Here is a 20269-nt window from a genome sequence, read left to right on the forward strand (position 1 = left end):
CAAATACCTACTTCCTCTGCTTACCTTCTGCAGGTCTTCAGAACTGGACACATGACAACTGACTGATTTGTGATATGTGTTAAGTTCTTAATGATGAGCCTTCTTTGGTCTTTACTCCACGGGGAGCCTTTATTTCTCTCACTTGATAAAACACAGAGACCCAGGTAGCAGCCAGAGCCATTGCTGTATACATGTGTTTGGTTGTTTTCTCCCTGCCTTATAACTGCCTTGCCTGCTTGTTTTCCTTCCTTCCTTTTTCTTTTTTCTCTTTCTGGTAGTGAGACAGGTAGTAAAAATTCTATAGCATGGCTCAGCAGGTAAAAGTGCTTGCCACTAAGTCTGATGACCTGGGACCCACAAGGTAGGCAGAGAGAACGGACTCCTGCGAGTTGTCCTCTGACCCCCACATAAGCATCACGACATGTGTATGCCCTCACCCTCATAGCCCCCAAATAAGTAAACAGATAGAAACAACAACAACAGTAACTATCAATAGCATGGTATTTAAATGGTAGTAAACAGTACATTGCTTGGCAACCATGGTCATCTGGACTCTTGGACCTTTCCCCGGCTACCTCCCATTCCCAAAGGGAATCTCTGGAAGCTCTGGACACTCACTGCACTTTCCTCTCCCCACAGCTCCTGGTGGCCTCAGTCTACTCAAGGATTTGATCATTCATGGTGTGCCTCCCCGACAAGTCTTGTTCCTGTGAGCCAGGCTTGCAGGGGTCTGTTCATGCGTGTGGAAGCCCGAGGTCAGCACGGGGTGCTCCCTCAGATACTCTCTGCCTTTGTTGTTTTTAGATAGGGACTCTCACTAAGCTTGGCGTTCACAACCGAGTCAGGCTGGCTGGCCAGCGAACTCTAGGGATCTGACTGTTTCTGCCCAGAGCACAGTCACAGGCAAACTCTACAGGACCTCGCTTTGTATACAGGTACTGAGAACTGAAACCCAGGTCTTCCTGTCGGCATGGTAGGTTCTCACCAAGTGAACCAGCCCTCTAGACCTCTGTGTGACTGTTTTTTTTTTTTTTTGAGGACCTGCCAGCCTGCTTTCCATAGTGACAGAGCATCAGAGATGCACAAGGATTCCATTGTCTTCACTTTCTGTTAAAAGTACTTTTTTGTTTTTAAAATAATAGCCATCTATTATTTGGCCTTTAACTGAGTCTTTGGTTTGCATTTTTCTGATTATTTCCTACACTTACTAGCTATTTTATATTTTATTTGGAGAAATGTCTATTAGAGTCATATGACCATTTTAAAATCACTTTTGTTGCAAATTATATTTTCTTATATTTTGGATAAACTTTCTTTGCGGTTTGTAACTTATTTAGCATGGCTTGTACCTATTCTCATGGCCTTTTAGTCACTGCTTAAGATAAAGGCAAAGTCTTTTTCTTTCCTTTCTTTGTTTTGAACAGGATCTCACTGTGTAGCTCTTGTTGGCCTGGAACTAACTCGCTCTGTAGACCAGGCTGGCATCAGACTCACAAAGATCTTCCTGGTTCTGCTCCTTAAATGCTGGGATCAAAGACTAAGGCAGTCTTCTGCGAGGTCCACAAGGCCCCGTGTGGTCTGCTCTTCCCTTGTTCTCTGTCCGGATTTCCTAGCCACTGCTCTTCTCTGCCACAGCCACAGTGACCTCCTTATTTTTCGTTAAAACTCTACGCATCCTCCGATTTCAGGACTTCAGAGCTTATGAGCTCCTCTTCCCGGAATACTTCCTCCTCATTTTATCCAGACATTTCTCACCTGTCATTATGTTTGATGGGCCTTTCATGACCATCCCAGGCTCCTTTGTCTGCTGCTGTGTTCCTTGCACCAATAATGCCTGACCTGTCATAGTGATCAGAAAGTGATTGTTGTATGAATGAATGAATGAATGGTATAAGCTTGTAGTTCACCCCCATGTCGACCCAACTCTAGACCTCATGGCTTCTAGCCCACTATGCGGGGTGCTTCCTCCACGGGGGAGCCTCTGCGGCCCGAGGACTTCTATTCTCTCATTACAGCTCACTAGGTTCATTGTGTTGACGTCATCCATTTACTTGACCACGTTTCCCAGCAGGTATCAACTCGAGGACAAACCAAACTTCTCGTTCAATACCAAACACAGTGCCTGGCGATAGACGACAGTGGGAACTTGAATGAATAAATCTCCTGGAGCCTCTGCTTTCTCATCTGTAAAATGTAGAGGACCTGCTCGCCTCACAGTTGAGGGCATAAGACCCAATGTTTAAAAATGCTTCCTGCAGTGCTAGCTGCGTAGTAAGTGCTTTCTAACTGGTAGTTTTCAACCATGAGTGGTAATTTTTGCTAAAAAAAAAAAAAAAAAAACGACCAGCATTCTAATTAGAATGATGTAAGATAATGAACCTCAAACATTTACTTAATGCTAAAAAAAATGTAGTGAATGATGGAGATTGCCCATCAATATTTTACTGTGGAAAAAACTTGATACAAGCACAGAAGAAAGAATTTTCCAGTGGATAGCTGCTCATCCCACCTAGGCTCTCCAAACAACATTCTGTTGTGTTTGCTACCACAAATCGATTACCCATCTAGCTTGGGCTTTTTTTTTTTTGATGTATTTTGAACACTTAACTCACAGAAATAAACATGCCTTCCCCTTGATAATTCAGAATGAATGAGAACTCAGTGTTTGTTTATAATCCTCTCTCTTTTTCTTGGTCCTCCTCCTATTTATTATAACACACATACACACGTGCACACATAAATGGATGTGAGTAAAGATTTAAACTCATACCATATGTCAAGACCTGCTAAGGGAATATGTATGATAGGATTAAGAAATAAGAGTAAAAACCGGGCGGTGGTGGCGCACCCCTTTAATCCCAGCACTCGGGAGGCAGAGGCAGGCGGATCTCTGTGAGTTCGAGACCAGCCTGGTCTACAGAGCTAGTTCCAGGACAGGCTCCAAAGCCACAGCGAAACCCTGTCTCGAAAAACCAAAAAAAAAAAAAAAAGAAATAAGAGTAAGGGGGCAGCTAGGCATTGGTGGCGCACGCCTCTAATCCCAGCACTTGGAAGGCAGAGGCAGCTGGATCTCTGTGAGTTCGAGGCCAGCCTGGTCAGCTAGGGCTACACAGAGAAACCCTAAGAACAAATGCAAAACAAAACAAAAGTAGAAGTGGCTGGGGAGATGTCTCAGTAGTTAAGAGCACATGCTGTCCTTCCTGAGGAGCTGAGTTCAGTTTCCAGCACCCAGAACAGGTGGATATAATCCTTTTTTAAAATCGGGGTCTTACTATGTAGCCTTAGCTGTCCTGGAACTCACTGTGTAGACCAGTTCGAGACCATTTACTTCTTCCTTCTGAATGCTGGAACTAAAGGTATGTGCCACCATGCCCAGCTATAATCTGTTTTTCAATGTTAGTAAACCGTATTACTTTCATCCAATGGGTGTTTTTTAAAGAGTTTCAACAAGGGTATAATGCTATATAGCCGTCATGGGTTTGATGAGAAGCACTCCCTTGCCCCATGAAGGCATATGTGTGTGGTACCATGAGAGATAACTGGTTCATAGAGCTTCTGGCCTACTTGGTGGATTAACCCACAGATGCATTAGTAACTGGATACTGTTGTTGGGAGGTGGTAGAAAACGGGAGGTAGATTTAGTTAGAGGAAAGGGGGCATGCTCTGGGAGAGCAGACAGCTTCCTGGGCTATGAGGTGAGCAGCTTTCCATGCCTCTTCACTGCCTTCTATCTGCCTGTTACCAGCCTGAACACAATGGACCTAGATGACCGTGGACTGAAACTTCTTAAATTGCGAGCCCAATAAAACTCTCTTTTGGTTCCTCAGTTAAAAAAATATTTCTTAATTAATTAGTTAATCAATTAATGTATTTGCGCATGTGGAAGTTAGAGGACAACTTTTGGGAGTCAGTTCCTATTGTCTGTCTCTTTGGAGGCAAGGTCTCTCTTTCTATACTCTATAGCATACCCCAGACTACCTGGGAACTTCTGGCCCTGTCTCTGCTTTCGACCTCACTGCAGGCTTGCTGGAATTACAGATTTGCTTCTTATGTGGGCTCTGGGGCTCGAACTTAGATCTTCTGGATTGTGTGGCAAGTGCTTTTACTGACTGAGCCATCTGCCTAGCTCTCCTCAGATGTTCTCTACAACTGATAAAAAGTGACCAGTATAGTAAATCAAATGCTTATCAAAATGCAGAAGACTAATATCATTCCAGAAAGTTCTCAAACCTCCCCTGCCTCTCTAATCCTCCCAATCCTCCGTGAACAAACATTTAACACATGATTTTCCCCACCAAAAACGTTCTTTTCATTTTCTTCTTCTGTGCCTTGAACTTCCTATGTACCCAGGTTGGCCTTGACCTCTCTATAGTCCAAGCAGACCACCAACTTGTAATCCTCCACCCTGTTTTCCACGTGCTGGTATTACAGGCCTCTTACCTCCAACTCTGGATGAAACTCCAATATATTCAAGATTCTAGAACCTATTCTATAACCTCATATAAATGGAATCAAAGAGTTACACACTTTGATTTGTGTTTTGCTAATTTTGCTAAGCATATTTTTGAGGTTCACCCAAATGGTATCATCAGTCTGTCTGTTTTTATTGCTGGATACTGTTTATTGTAAGGATATTTGGTAGCATACTCATCTATCTTGTGTTGACGGTCCCCTGGGTGTTTCTGGTTAGGGATATCAATGAACAAAGCTGCTATGAATATTTCCTGGGAGATCTCCTTCTTGTATAAGATTCCATTTCTCTTGGGTAAATACCTTGGGGTAGAATTGCTAGAGCGGTTGTAGGTTTATACAAGACAGTGTTAGGTGTTTCCCCAAAGAGGCCATGTGGAATAGATTCTCAGCATCTGACCTAAGTAAAGCCGACTTCCATTGGAACAATTGTGAGAGCCAAGTTCACAGCCCTTGGATGATCAGTGAGGATGCTGCCCAAGGTAGTCTAGCTTCTCACCTGGTCTTCTGCTCCTCCCAGCAGTCAAGATTTGAGAGGTGGTGGCCCCCGACCCCTGCAGCTGCCACATCCCATCCATCTGTTCCTTCTTTTTCTTTCCAGAATTCTACCTATTTTTTTAAGGACCAAATTCAAAAGTCACAAATGTAATTGATTACCGAGCTGCTCCGCCAAATACTCTTTAGATGGTCCAGACTCAAGTGCCTTATTCTACTTTGCATATCTAGAATAGCACATGATAAGTGGTTAAAGATCCCCTCTTCCTTTTCCCCCTTCCTTTGCCCTCCCTCTCTATGTTAGTCAGGATCTCCCACAGTCTAGGTGCTCTTCAAATGCTTAGCCCCAAACACAGTGCTGAGACTGACTTTGGCCTGCTCCTCCTGCCCCCACCTCCTGGGAGCTGGGGTTACAGCAGAGCTGAGGATGGAATCCAGGGCCTCCTGCACGCTAGGCAAGCCCTCTACCAACCCAACTGCATCCCTAGCCCATAGGAAGTAAGCATTTAATACATTTTCCCCTTAGTAGGACCCTGACAGAAACTTTTGAGTAAACAAATGCTTTGTTCGAATAACCCTAAAAGCTAAATTATACGTTCTTCCTTGCTTCACAGTATGCTGACTTGATCTAGTGTTGAAAATAGCAGGTGATTTTGCTTGTGTTTGTTTGTTTTTTCCTTTGCCTAGGGATACTGGAAACTATGTTTTATGGATAGTCAGTGCAGGTCATGTCTCTATGTCTCCCGCGCCACCCCTGAGTTTCCTGCCTGCAGAGGTCTGAATATCCTCCAGCTACCTACGTAGACAGTTGGGACAGGTGGCGCCTTGAACTCCGAGGTCATGGTACACATTTAACGGCAATCAAGGCTCTTCTCTGGAAAAGTTTAAAGGAAAACCAGAGTGGTTGAACATTTCCTTGTAATCCTCAAAATTCCCTTTGTTCTTTTTTTTTTTTTGTTTCATTTACCAAGGCACACGTATTCCTTATGCCTCCAGTTCTGATTGAAGCCCTGCACACTGTCATTTTTATGTTGTTTTCTCCTAACAGGTACAGCTCTCAGCCTCCTTCCTCACCCAGGGCAGGGAGCAGTGAGTGACTGGAAGCCTCCCTCTCCTGTTGACTGGAAGGAACTGGCATTGGCAAGCACAACGCCAAGAACTTGACCTGAACTGAGGAATGGGATCCGGGCAGCTGTGCCCCTCAGAGCAGGGCTGACTGCCAGCTCTAGGGGCATCTGGTGACTGGGGAGGGATTCCTCTGCGCGGACAACAGGCTCTCTATTCTGCTCAGTGCCTCCTGCCCTGGTTCCTCACCTGCTGAGTTTAGTGTCCTTTAGTCCTTCAGTGAACTCCACCCTCTCACTGAATTTTGCAATCTGCTGTCAGCTTAACCTCCTCACGCCCCTCTCTCTCCTTCTGGAACTGCATTACCTAGCGAAGCTGAAGCTGACCAAGATGAAGTTTCCTTTAACTTTTCTCGCAGCCGCGTTCTCAGAGCCGACTTTTTCTGACCTACCTACGGGAAAGGCTGCATTTTACCACCGTGTAAATGCCTCTTCAGCAGCCCAGAGTTTTCTGTTTGGGCTGCTCAGAAAGACCTAGAGGCTTGTGAAAGAGCCAGACACTCTTCCAGAAACACTCACCTCAGAAACACATCGGGTGCAGGCTTGCAGCTGACCTCCCTCGGGCGCAGCCCCTGGGCTCCCCGGTTTAATGAGTAGGTTTGTCCACCCATTCTTGCCCCGCCTCTCTCCCATGCTTTTCTCTTTTCCTCAGTTCTATAATTTACCTCTCTTCAGGTGAAATTTTGTCTCTTTTGTTTTATCACCCACTCGATAGGTCTTGTGCATGAGCTTTGTGCGTGAGCTTTGTCCTCGAGCTGCCTGTACCCCTAGCCTGATGTTTCTTTATTTTTCTACCCAACTTGGCCCTTGCTTCTCTTCCTAGCACCCTTTGTTCCAGGGCTCAGCCAGAAGACCATGAGTCACTAAAAAGTTTCTAGATAGCTAATCCAAGGATAAGGGCAACTTGAGTGTGTTCAGGGTACTATGTCCCGTCTGGCCTACTTTTTTTTTTTTAAATTAATTACATTTTAACTAGTGTGTGTGTGTGTGTGTGTGCGTGTGCACATGCGTACCACAGCATACATGTGGAGGAGGTCGGAGGACAGCTTTCAGGTATTGATTTTCCCCTTCCACCACATGGGTTCCAGAGACAGGACTCAGACGGCCAGGCTTGTTGGCTCCGTGGCACCAAGACTTAGAGAGTGGTCTCTGCCCACTTTGTAGCTGCCTAGCTGCTGTCTTTGGTCTCCTGTTTTTGTCTGCTTGCTACTGTGTTGTTAATCTGTAACTCTTACCCAATGAAGCCTTTATCTCAACATTTGAGACTTCTCACATACGTGGCTGTCCTAAAAATGGCAGTCAAAACCCAGGGCACAGGGAAAGTTCTCCTTCCGAATGACTAATTCCTTGAGAGTTCACTGACTAAATTACCCGTGTCCGCCTTTGTTTTGTGGTCAGAGAACACATACAAGTCAGAAAGACTCCCATAGGCTGTGGGTGTAGCCCAATGCCAGAGCACTTGCCTAGTAAGCGTAAGGTCATGGGTTTAATCCCAAGTCTTGCCAAAGCTGGGTGATGATATCACAAGTTCAAGGCCCAGCCTGGGCTACAACATGAGACTGCTTCAAACTGTAAAATAAAACTCAAAAAGATTCCGGGCAATTGCTTACCTCCCGGGCTGTTACTCTCTTCACTCTTAAAGCAGTAGCCCTTCCCCAAGGGTTGTGGAGATGGAAGGATAGTCAGGAAAGTACTGTGCAAACTGTGCTGAGGTGGGGGAAAAGAGCTGGGGAGCTGTCCCGACTTGGGAAAGAATCTGGCCCCGAGATTGGTTTGGTTTCTCTCCGCTGAGTCTCAGGAAGAATGGCCTGCTGCATCGGGGTGGGACTGGGTTCCCAGAGGGGCCTAAGGAACTCCCATTCTTTCTGGGGGTTATAGGGCACTCCAGGGACTGGAATCACAGCAAGCTGCTTTCAGCGTTCACTTCCAAGGCAAGACTATATAACCTATTTTAAAAGGGTGCGTGTGGCTAAACCCAGAGTAGCCAGGGACATTTCAAACTGGCACCACCTCTTCTGGCTGCTTCTGAGGCCATCCGGAGGCCAGGCCGGAAAAGTAAAGAGAGGACCTCAGAGTCTGAGACCTTTGCAGAGAGGGCTGGAGTGTTGAGGAGGGCGGGAAGGGAGAAGAGGGAGGAGGGAGCTGGGTGCGGAGGCCCCACCTTTCATTCCTGCGCTGCTGCACCGGCTGGGGCGGGGTGAGTCACTGGCTGGCTCTGCTGTTTCCCCCTCCCATAGTGAGGACTCGGACCTCTCTGGGGAAAAACTGCGGTGCCTGCTCGTTCTGTCCTTGGCAGGGTGCTGGAGTCCTGGGTCTGCCGGGTCTGGCCTCTGGGGCCACGACTGGCTTTCCCTGATGTATGGTAAGAGCCCTGCGCGTGTGCTTCCACTTCTCCTGGGCTTACAGCTCACAGGTAAGAACTGGCGGGCTTCTAAAAGTTTGTACCTTCACCACCCACTCTATGTAAAGACAGAATTCGTGGCTCGAAGAAGTCTTAAGGGCTCTGTTGGGAGCTCGAGACCCGGCTTCAGTTCGTTCTAGTCCAGACTTCACGGAAACTTCAGTTCGGTGGGTTGCTTTGCGGCAGTGCTTTGGGCAAACAGGTTTAGGTGTGTTTGACCGCTCGTGATTCAGGCACAGACAGGGCTTTCTGATCTCAGGTTACACACCATCTTTGTGTGGCTGCTCTCAGCCTCGGGCTGCTGCCTCGATTTGGCCCATGGATTTCTGTGGGAGGATTTTGTCTGCTGACTCCCTGCAGCACCGTGGAGCAAACCTAGGAAGCGAGAACCCCGCTGTGGTTTTGAAGCTGCCCCAATGCACACACTGAACTTGTAAATACGCCACGTGGTGTAAGGTTCCAGGGGGTGCAGGCCAGCGCAGCTGCTGGGGTGTATTAACCTGCAGGCTAGTAGCAATCCCAAGTCTACATGCTGGAAAATGTACCTGCTTAGAGACTTTATTATTATTTTTTTTACATATATTTTATTGCTTGATCTTAGTACTCCATGTCTGACCAACGTTTGGAATTTTGTTTCTGATTTCCATCTTATTGGCTGAAGTTTGTAGTTTCTGGCTATAGTTCCAAAGTTGGTACCGTGGCTGTGAAGAAGTGAGAACACCAGGTAGTTTGTTGGGCAGAACTTTTAATTGGCCCTCGGGATGGGAGGGTCAAGGTGGTGTGTAGGCAGGAGTTTTGCAGACTTCAGGCGAAGTGAATTTGGAGGCTGGCTTATTCGGAAAGTGTCAGTGCTCACCGAGTATGCGCGCTCTGATTGCTGTTAACCCCTTTCCTTCCCTTCCTTGCAGCCCTTTGTCCTACAATAGCGGTGGAAATTTACACCTCCGGGGCCCTGGAGGCAGTCAATGGAACAGACATTCGATTAAAATGCACTTTCTCCAGCTTTGCCCCTGTGGGTGATGCCCTGACAGTGACGTGGAACTTCCGGCCTCGAGATGGGGGGCGTGAGCAGTTTGTAAGTGGATTCTTGTCACCTTCCAGCAGACCCTTGACTAGGATGTATTCAGGCAGCAATTCTCAACTTCCGGGTCAAACGACCCTTTCACAGGGATTGTCTAAGACCATCGGAACACAGATATTTACATTATGATTCGTAACAGTACCAAAATAATAGTTACAATGTAGCAATGAAATGATTTTATGGTGGGGGGGGGTCACCACAATATGAGAAACTGTATTAAAGGATCACAGCATTAGGAAGGTTGAGAACCACCATATTAAGGTCTTTTTTCTTGCCTTTCTGTGTTGACCAGATGCGTAGGGTTAAGCTGGGAACCAGTTCTTGGGATAGAGAGTGCTAGATCTGAGAAAAGGGAAGCAAGAGAGTGTTCTGAGGAGCTAGCTAGACCTTTAGTCATATTTGCTGAGGCTTCTCTTCCATCCCCACCGTCCCAGCCTCCTGCCCCATACAAAGTGGGAGAGATCATCCTTTCTCCTCTATAGGTATTCTACTACCACGTGGATCCCTTCAGACCCATGAGTGGACGGTTCAAGGACAGGGTGGTCTGGGATGGGAACCCTGAGCGCTATGATGTCTCCATCATCCTCTGGAAGCTGCAATTCGATGACAATGGGACGTATACCTGCCAGGTGAAGAACCCACCTGACGTTGATGGTCTGGTAGGGTCCATCCGGCTCAGCGTGGTGCATACTGGTAGGTTTTGGGAAGTGAGAGCTGACAAAAAAAGGGGGGGGGCATCTTTTGTAATGTTGGAAGGGAGGGAGGGCCTAGGGCTTCAGGGCTGGGAACTTCAGAGACTGAGGAGTCCTGTGTGAAAAAAAAAATTAAAAGCTTTGTTTGCTGCTGGAAAGAAACAAAGTAAGGCAAAGAGATCTGAGGGATCTGTGACAAGAATGGCCTTGAGTTCGTGAAAGGGACAGGAAGCCACTCTGATAAAAAGACTCACAATAGGTCAGTTCATTCTCTCGCTTATTCCAGATGCGCACTGAGTACCTGGTGTGCCGGGCACAATCTAAAGTGCTTGGCCCACACTCTCTCATTTAATCCGGGTACACTATCAATCACGGTACCAGTGTTTACTCAGTGCCCCGGCTGTCAGGAGTTTACGCGATACATTTATCCTTTTAAAATTATTATTTTATGTGCGTGGGTGGTTTGCTTGCATATATGTCTGTGCATCGCCTCAGTGCCTGCTGCCCATGGAGGCCAGAAGAGGGTGTCAGGCCCCCTGGAACTGGAGTTACAGAGAGTTGTGAGCCACCATGTGAGTGCTGGGAATCGAACCCAGGTCCTTTGAAAAAGAAGCCAGTGCTCTTAACTGCTGAGCCCTCTCTCCAGATTTACCTTATTTGTTCTTTATACATTTCATGAGTCTGTTATATATTTAGTGTCTCCCATTTTACTAACAAGGAAACCGGGGCTCACCAAGTGCAAGTCACTTCCCCAAATTCATATAGTTAGTAAATGCAGTCACTTGAGACTCAAGCCCAGCCATCTCAGACCCTCAGACTGCTCTCTAACTAGTCGATTGGGTTACCTGCACTACAGGGACAACCTGGAAGATGATGCCAGGTGACAGAGAACACAGTACTCCTGAGCTGAGGAACTGGGGTGGAGTCCTGGCTACTTGTGTATGAGTTCTACACAAATTTTACTTTTGTTGTGTGTACAGTGAGAATAAGAAGAGATTTTGGTGAGGACAAAATGATGTAGTAAATTGGTGAGAGTCTTTCAAACTCTGAACTGTCCTGAAAATTTTAATAGCCACATGTACCCAGCACTTATTATGGGCAGACACAATTTATAGGAATTGTTTTATTTTTTATAAGAACTCAAGAAATGGAAATTGTTATGTCTTAACATAAGAGGAAACTGAGATTCAATAAAAATAAATAAATAACCCAGGTCACACAGTTAATAAGATAGAGCTAGCTCTCGTGTGTGTGTGTGTGTGTGTGTGTGTGTGTGTTTTAGATAAAGTTTTGCTATTTGGGAAAAGATCTCTCTATGTAGTACAGGCTGGCCTCAAACTTGAGATCCCCATGCCTTAGCTTCTTAAGAGTTAAGGTAGTGTGTGCTCTTAACTAACACACAGCATTGTTTAAAACATCTTAGTGTGTCAGGTGGTGTGATAGCTCCCATCACTATTACCTTGATCAGTTTAAAGCCAGTTTTCTAGACTCTACCAAGAGACAGCTGTGTGGTCCACACTCATCATCCGAGTACTAAAGTCATGTGATATATTCAGACCTCAGTTGTTTGTGTTTTCTCTTTTCTGATAGGTGAAGCAAAAAACCCACAACCACAAAAACCAACCAACTAACCAAGCAAAACCAGTAGAAAGTAACAGAGTAAACAACACAAAAGCCAGCAGCGGTCTAACATAGCAGGATCACTGTTTTATTGAGAGCCTATAGAAAGTCGTGGCTCTGTTCCCCTATTTTAAGAAATGGAGGCACACTTAAAGAGACTCCCCATTCTCTATGTGTATTGGTATTTTGCACATTTATCTGTGCACCACTTGTGTGCCTGGTGCCTGCAGAGGCCAGAAGAAGGCACTGGATCCCCTGAAACTTCTTTATCTTTCCTGATGGATTCTAGGTTGGGAGTTCCTGGCATAGACATTCTCTCCTGGCTCTTAGGGCTTATTGCTTTACTTGCCTGTCTTCCTGGACACACACACACACACACGCACACACACACACACACACACACACGGTACAGCGCCGGAAATAATGCTTGTGATCTTTCTTTTCCATCATAACGACAGGGACACAGTAGGCGCTTTGAAGCCTGACTGGACAAAGTGGGGATTAGGCTATGCAGGACTGAGCTGGACATCGTTCTCCCTAGGATAGCAGTAACTTGGAATTGCTGGGCAGTTTAACTGACTCAGTGGTTCTCAGCATTTGGGTGTCATCACCATCGCCTGGAAGACATGTCCAAACGCAGATGGCTGGATTTAGCCCCTAGTGCTTCTAGTCCAGCATGTTTGGGGTGGGGCCTGAGAATTTCACTTCAAAGCTCTCCAGCGGTGATGTCACTGCTTCTAAGAGAGTCACACTGTAGAAGCTCTGATATAGTCTGAGTAGGTTTCCCACCGCTGCCAAAGGCTACAGTGGGAGGAAGGAAGGAAGAGTCTGGTTAATGTTGAGATGCATTGTCGTTGCCTTTAGATTTCCCCTACCTAACAGCCCTGCCTTCTCTTTTTCTCCTCACAGTGCCCTTCTCTGAGATCTTCTTCCTGGCTGTGGCCATTGGTTCTGCCTGTGCCGTGATGATCATAATAGTGATTGTGGTGGTCCTCTTCCAGCACTACCGGAAAAAGCGATGGGCGAAAAGGGCTGATAAGGATGAAGGGATAAAATCGTAAGGCTGAGTGAGCACTGGCGGGAATTCCTGCTCATCCTCTTGGGGTGGCTCTTGGGCTTTTTCAGGGGGGCCAAATAACTGTTGAACAGTTGTTTTTATTTCTGACCAGCTGTGTGAGAGGCTCCATTTCACAGGACCGATAAATTAGGACATGGGTAGTAACTTTACAAAAGACTTCTTAACGGGATTTAAGAGGTGGCTAAGAGCTTAGATGCTCTTGCAGAGGGCCTGAGTTCGGTTCCCAGCACCCACGTCTGGTGGCTTGCAGCAGCTTGGGACCCCAGCTCCAGGGGAATGCAATGCCTCTGACCTCTGTGACTTATGTGCACAAACCTGCATCCAGATAGACACATATGCATACGTAACAACAAAATAAATCTTTAAACAGCAACAATAACAAAATCCAAAGGGTTTCTTAATTTTACAAGAGATCTCACCAAAGCATTTTGCTCTTGTGTGGGATTTTAGAGGCATGAGGGGTGCACAGGTGAGGCCTTAAGGAAGTCCTCTGTGGAGGGAGGGACACTTGTAAGCGCGGCAGTGCGAGGCACTCAGCAGTCACTGAACCAATCAGTGCTGGATGTTTGCTCTGCTCAGTGTGACAGTAAGTGCTCAGTAAACATTTGGAAATTGAGATAAAATTTATAAGCTATAAAATTTGCCCTTGGGACAGTGAGCTGTCTCAGCAGTTAAGAAAGCTGCCTGTTCTCACAGAGGACCTGGGTTTCGTTCCCAGCATCCATACAATGGCTCACAGCTGCCTGTACCCCCAGATCCAGGAGATCTGATACTCTCTTTTGGCTTCTGTGGGCTCTGCACTTACATATTCAGAGACAAAACATTCGAATAAAATAAAAATAAACAAACCTTTGAAAGAAAATGCACCCTTTTAAATATACACATAACTGTGCGATAATCACCAATTCTAGAACCTTTTAAGTATTTGCCTGGAAGGAACCCCGAATCTTCTAGCCATCATTCCCTCCCACCAGTGCAACAGCTACTCACCTGCTTTCTGTCTATGGGGTGTGTGGGTCTTGAGCGTGTAATGTAAGTAGAGCCATAAAATACCAGACCTTTTGTATCTAGGCTCTTTCATGCAGGATGTGTTCAAAAGCTGCCAATGGTGTAACATATTTACTACTTCATACTTTCTTTGTGTGTGCTGTGTGCATGTGGGTGCCCATGTGGAGGTCAGAGGTACACACTGGGGGGGGGGGGGTCTTCCTCTGTTGCTGTCACTGATCTTTGAGACTTGGTGCTCGCTGATTGGCTAGACTGGCTGACTAGCAAACCTCTGGGATCCTCTTGTCTCCACCTAAGGCTAAGGATTCACTACCACACCTGAGGCTTTTACAGGGCACCGGGAGATCTGAACTTAGATTCTTGCAGCAGCAGTCAGTTTATCCAGTCATCTGGCTCCCGATCCTACTCCATTCTTTTTAACAGCTGTATGATATTCCACTATAATGGACACACCACATATTGTTTGTCTATTCAGCTGATGGACATACAGTTGTTATTTTTTTTCTCCTTTTTTGGCTATCATAACTAATATCAATCACTATGAACCTACACAAATTTTGTGTACAGTTACTTTCAATTCTCCCAATAATGAAGGGATATTGTCAAGTGGTTGGTAACAGTTGAATTTTTGGAGGAATTGACAAACTGTTTTCCCGTAACAGTCAATACATTCCTACCAGCAAATAAGGGCATTAGAATTTCTCCACATTCTCTCCAGCATTCACTCTTAATTACTGCCCTCTAGTGGACATGGGGTTGTCGCAGTGAGATTTTGATTGGCATCTTAGTACGAAAGATCCTCCTCCTCCACATGTTTAGTAGTCTTTTATAGAGCATCTCTGGAAATGTATCTGTTCAGATAGTCTGCCCACCCTCGAATAGAGGTGGATGTCTTCTTATCCTTAAGCTGTAAGGACACCTGTCCCCTTTCAGTTACATTACCTGCAATTAAGACACAAAAGTTTTCAGTTTTGATGAAGTTCATTTCTTCTAAGAACATATTCTCAGTTACATTCTTTTTTTTTTAAAAGATTTATTTATTTATTATACATACAATGTTCTGCCTGCATGCATATATGCCTACAGGTCAGAAATGGGCACCAGATCTCACTACAGATGGTTGTGAGCCACCATGTGGCTGCTGGGAATTGAACTCAGGACCTTTGGAAGAGCAGGCAGCGCTATTAATCACTGAGCCATCTCACCAGCTTCCCTCAGTTACATCCTTACATTTATATATTTGGTGTATGTGGAGCAAAGTTTTGTACATAATTAAGAGTCTCTATTCATTTTTTTGCACATGGATTTATAAGTACCCCAGAACCATTTGTTTATTTTTAGTTAGTAAAAAAATTATTGAAATTTGTGTAATTGACCATGAAGCCCCTTTGGAACCTCTCGGATTCTGAAGTGTCTGAGTTCGGACTTGTAGGTCACGTGGGGCGTAGGTATAACCACTCACATGACACTGGCAGTTCAGCTATAGCTAGAATGGACTTCCAGGTGTATATACCTTTTCCTAAAGCATGGGGGCGGGGCCGGGTACCTTACCTGATGCCGCTCTGGAACCTGCTGCCTTTGCTTCTTGCCTTGCTCATCTGACATTTGGCTTCTGTTCCTTTGTTACAGAAAAGAAGAGGAAAAACTCAAACAAGACACTCACAAGGTCTCCATTTATTTGGAAGATACAGACTAACACTGTGAGGTAAGGTCCCGTGTGGGTGATTTCTGCCTTCAGCTTGTCTGGCTGTTTAGCGCAATGACATTCCTTTTCAAAAGCAGAGGCCAGGCAGATTTGTTTCCTATTAGCTTCATAGATGACTTCATAGAGACTTGTGCATATGATTAAGAAACCAGACTATTTCCTTTAAAGCTGAGAGAATTCTACTTTTTAAGGTTTGGGGGTTATATTAATCACCACCAGTAATGAACTTCCATCATGTGAATAAATCATTCGTGTATGTGTGTGTGCGTGTGTGTGTGTGTGTGTGTGTGCGTGTGTGTGTGTGTGTGCGTGCGTGTGTGCTTGTGGGTGTACATTCATGTGGAGACCAGATGACAACTTCAGGTGCCATATGCCTTGTGTTTTGTTTTGTTTTATTTTGTTTTGTGACAGTCTCTCACTGGCCTGGGACTTGCTGTTTGAGCTAGGCTGTGTTTGTGGCAGTCTCTCACTGGCCTGGGACTTGCTGTTTGAGCTAGGCTGTGTTTGTGGCAGTCTCTCACTGGCCTGGGACTTGCTGTTTGAGCTAGGCTATGTGGCCACCAAAGCTTCTCTCTGTCTCACCAGTGCTTGGCTTCTAAGGATGCACTACCAGGCCCAGCCATTTACATGGGTTCTGGTGATTGAACTCAAGTGTTTATTCCTGTACGGCAAATGCTTTATCAACTGAGCTCTCTCTCCAGCCTAATAAATCATTTTTTAATGAAAAGATTAATATCTGATGATTTGGTTTTTATTATAAAACATTTCTGGCAACAAAACATTTTGGTAAGTGACCCAAGGATCAGATAGATGGCTCAGTGGTTAAGAATGCTTCCTTTTCTTGCAGAGGTCTTGAATTCAACTCTTAGCACCCACATGGTGCCCACAACCATCCACAATTGTTCCAAGGGATCCAACACCCTCTTCTGGGCTCTTTGAACACAGCACATATATGGTGCACATATAAATATGCAGGAAAACATTCACAGAATAAAATAAATAAATTTGAATAAAGATTAAAGAAAATTTAATAAACTAATGTCATCAAGTATAGCCTGCGGTCTCTGATAGAAGATAAATCTTTAAACAAATTACAAAAAAATAGGAGGTTGGGCTTGGCATGGAGGTAGTACTCAATTCTAATTCCAGCACTCAAGAGGAAGAGGCAGGAGGATATCTGTGAGTTCAAGGCCAGTCTGGTCTACAGAGTGAGTTCCAGGACAGCCAGGGCTACATAGTGAGACCCTGTCTGAAAAAACTAAAAATGGAGGTTGTAATTAAGATTTCGAATATGAACATGAGTGTGGATATTAGGGAGTTATTAGGTTTTATTAGGTGTGTAGTGGTATTATGGTTACAAAAGAAAATAAGTTTTTAAAAATTAATGTTATAATATGTACAAGTAAGTCTATAATTAAAAAGTTCAGTCATAAAACAAAACAACAAATAATGTCAAAAAGAAAGGAAACACTTTCAAAGTAGGCAATGTACGAATCCTACTGACTTCTCTACTTTCCTTTCTGTTGATTTAATCGATGGGCAGGGGGCTTGGGACGTAAGCATGTGAGTGATCTATCAATCACCCAAGTGTCCACGCGAGGCTCTTAGAAAAGACACTGCCAGTGTGGTGGTACATGCCTGTAATCCCAGCACTTGGGAGGCTGAGGCAGGAGGAATGTTGTGAGTTCTAGGCTAATCCTGGCTACACCCGTGAGTGCCAGGCCAGCCAGAGCTGCACAGTAAGGTCCTATCTCAAGAAAAAGCACAGCACACAAAAAAGACACTGGATCTGAAAACTATGTAATAAAGAGAAGGAAGTAAAGCCCGTTGAAATTATAGTGGGAGAGTAGGCTTAAGAGTATTTCCATTAAGAGTGGGTTATGGATGTCATGGGCACGTGATGGACACAGGTATTCCTCTTAAACTCTTCTCAAGGACCTTATCCTTTTAAACTTCTGTATTCCAGGAAGCCGAGGATTTTCAAGGACAACATTAGTACCCCTTGAAGTCAATGGAATCTTCACCAGTGATGACCTGTCACCCTACAAGTTCTGCAGCACAAACCTGCCTAGTTGAGCAACGCCCCTGCCGAGCAACTCAGGATTCATCCTGAGCAAACACCACTAGACTCATGTATACCTTCGTTACTAGGGTCTTACCTAGTTCCAGAGTGCAAATGTGTATCTGCTTCTGTGAACTGGAAGTTACATTTTTGTCTTTCCATGTGCCTTATGGGGTATGACTCCTGAACTCCTGTGTGTATTGGCATCAAAGGACAGAAAAATCAGCTGGCCTGCATGCCAGGATATTTCTTCTCACGTTTTAGTTTCTTTAGAACAACACAGAGGTATGCTAAGGGGTCTAGAGAGATGGCTGAACCTTTAGGAGCACTTGTGGCTCTTACAGGGGACTCCAGGTCCGTTCTTAGCATTCACATGGTGGCTCACAACCATCAGTAATTCCAGTTCTAGGGGGTGTGACACCCTCTTCTAGTGTCTACAGGTACTGCATGCATGTGGTACATGTACATACATGCAGGCAAAACCCCCATACGAAAAATGAAAATAAATAAAATCATAAAATGATGAGCTAAACCTCCCAGCCATTTTTGATTAACAGCAAAACCCAAATTCACACTGGAAGTCTGATTTTCATGGCTGCCCTTAAGTAATAGACACATCTTGTTTAACTGAATTTTTTCACTATGCTACGTTTATTGAACAATTAATCCCAGGTTTAGAGGTGACAGTGCAAGTCTAAGCACAGTAACTACAAAAGGTCACGAGGACACCAGTATACCAGCAAATGATACCAGGAAGAATCACTTATCACCATTTTTATATTTATCTGTTTTTAGGCAAGTTCTTACTATGTGTCACTGGCTGGTCTAGAACTAGTTATGTAGAGCTGGCCTTAGAGTCAGAAAGCCCTCCCTCAGCTCTCAAGTGCTGGGATTGAAGGTGGACCTCCATATCCAGCCACACAGCGGGTTTGTACTGGGTACAGACAGCTCTGCTTACTTCCTGTGTCTGCCTCTCTCAGCAGAACCCATGCTCCCATGCTCTTTGCAGACTGGAGTCCTAAGCAGTTAATCAGAAGACTTTGTGATATCATCGTATTATAACCTAAAAAAAATTTAGACTTGTGAAGAAGGCCAACCCAAAGCAAACGACCATTCTGTACAGTCTAACATAAGTGTGAGAACTGGAAGAGATTATTTGAAGTTCTTTTGGTTTTAATTCACCTTATTTTAAGGAGAATTTGGCAGGGACCAAAGAAATACCCAAACTACTTAAATGTAATGAACCAATTTTATTTTTCCCCTTATTTTAGTATAAAGAAAACTTTTTAAATGGGCTATGGGAAGAAGGGGGATTGCATCTAGTTACTTGGTATGTGCACACAAATCACAACAGCATTGTTCGGAGAACACAGAACATTTAAAAGTTTAGGCCTGGGTGAATCTGTACAATGTGATGTTTTAGTCCTTATTAGGCTGGGCTGCACAGATTATTTCTTTTAACAAACTGGAATTTCCAATAGACTGTATTCCTAGATCCAGGACCTTGACATTTTACCTAGTCTTTAAAGCAAGTTGGCACAATTTACATTTGAATCTCGGTCCTTGAAATTCATTCCATTTCTCTCATTCTGTGTTTTATACTGCCTTTAAAAGTTTTGTTCTCTCTCTCTCTCTCTTTCTCTGTTAATTAAGACAGGATCTGTTCTGTTTGTAACCTTGGCTGTTCTGGAACTCACTCTATAGACCAAGCTGACCTTGAACTCATAGAGATCCCACTGCCTCTGCCTCTCTAGTGCTGGGGTTTAAGGTGTGAGCTACCACATCCTGGCCTAAAAACTTTCTGAAGCCACAAGTTAGACCTGTATTTTCTCCCACTCTTCATAATTCTTAATATAACAACTGGATATTTCTTTAAATGATGCCTCATGTATGTTTTATATGTGTAATGAAGTGGTTAAAAACGTCTCCAGCAAACTTGCAAAGTGTGTCTTATCTGAATACTCATGGGGTATCACAGCCTTGTTCAGTGTCTCCTTCCTAAGAGCACTTTTGTACTGTAACTTATTTTTTATTATGCCTGAAGCATTGTGTAAATAAACCCTTAGTAATAAAGAATTATGGATTTTGTTATTTGCTTACGTACAATTCTGCCAAATTCATATAGCAGTTAAAAGCAAGCAAGGGGATATATTTTATATTTGCTCCAGTTTTCTTAGAGACAATAGACTCAGTAATGGACAGAATTAATTTTGATTTTTTTTTCTAGTTTTCTCACATTGCTTTGTAGAGCTGGGAAATGGGCAAAATGATACTACGTATTCGGAAGACTCATTTCTGGAGTCTAAGCCTAACCTTTACTAGGGTCTTACTAAGAAATACAGGCTGATTGTGGTCCTCCAGCCTCAGTGTTACAGATCCTACAGGATTTTGCGACCCTGCCTGGCTTAGTTTGAGGACTTTATAGTTATTCTCTTCATAGAGAAAACCACCAACTTTCAAGTCTAGTAAAGTGTGCCAGTTGAAAACATCACAGTTAGGAAATATTTCCAAAAGCTGAGGTTTTCTGTTTCCC

General features: G+C 44.5%; 1 protein-coding gene across 1 annotated transcript; it reads left to right on the forward strand.

Moving 5' to 3' along the window:
* Positions 1–8287: 8287 nt before the first annotated feature.
* On the forward strand, positions 8288–19812 carry Mpzl2 (myelin protein zero like 2). The gene is made up of 6 exons (XM_041638486.1): positions 8288–8502; positions 9399–9565; positions 10054–10264; positions 12793–12940; positions 15599–15674; positions 17641–19812. The coding sequence occupies exons 1-5, from the start codon at positions 8445–8447 to the stop codon at positions 15663–15665; spliced, it is 651 nt and encodes a 216-aa protein (XP_041494420.1). The 5' UTR covers positions 8288–8444; the 3' UTR covers positions 15666–15674; positions 17641–19812.
* The last annotated feature ends 457 nt before the right edge of the window (positions 19813–20269 follow it).

This window comes from Microtus oregoni, unplaced genomic scaffold, assembly GCF_018167655.1.
Source record: "Microtus oregoni isolate MIOR12 unplaced genomic scaffold, Mior012 000055F_ref0000237, whole genome shotgun sequence".
Lineage (NCBI taxonomy): Eukaryota > Metazoa > Chordata > Mammalia > Rodentia > Cricetidae > Microtus > Microtus oregoni.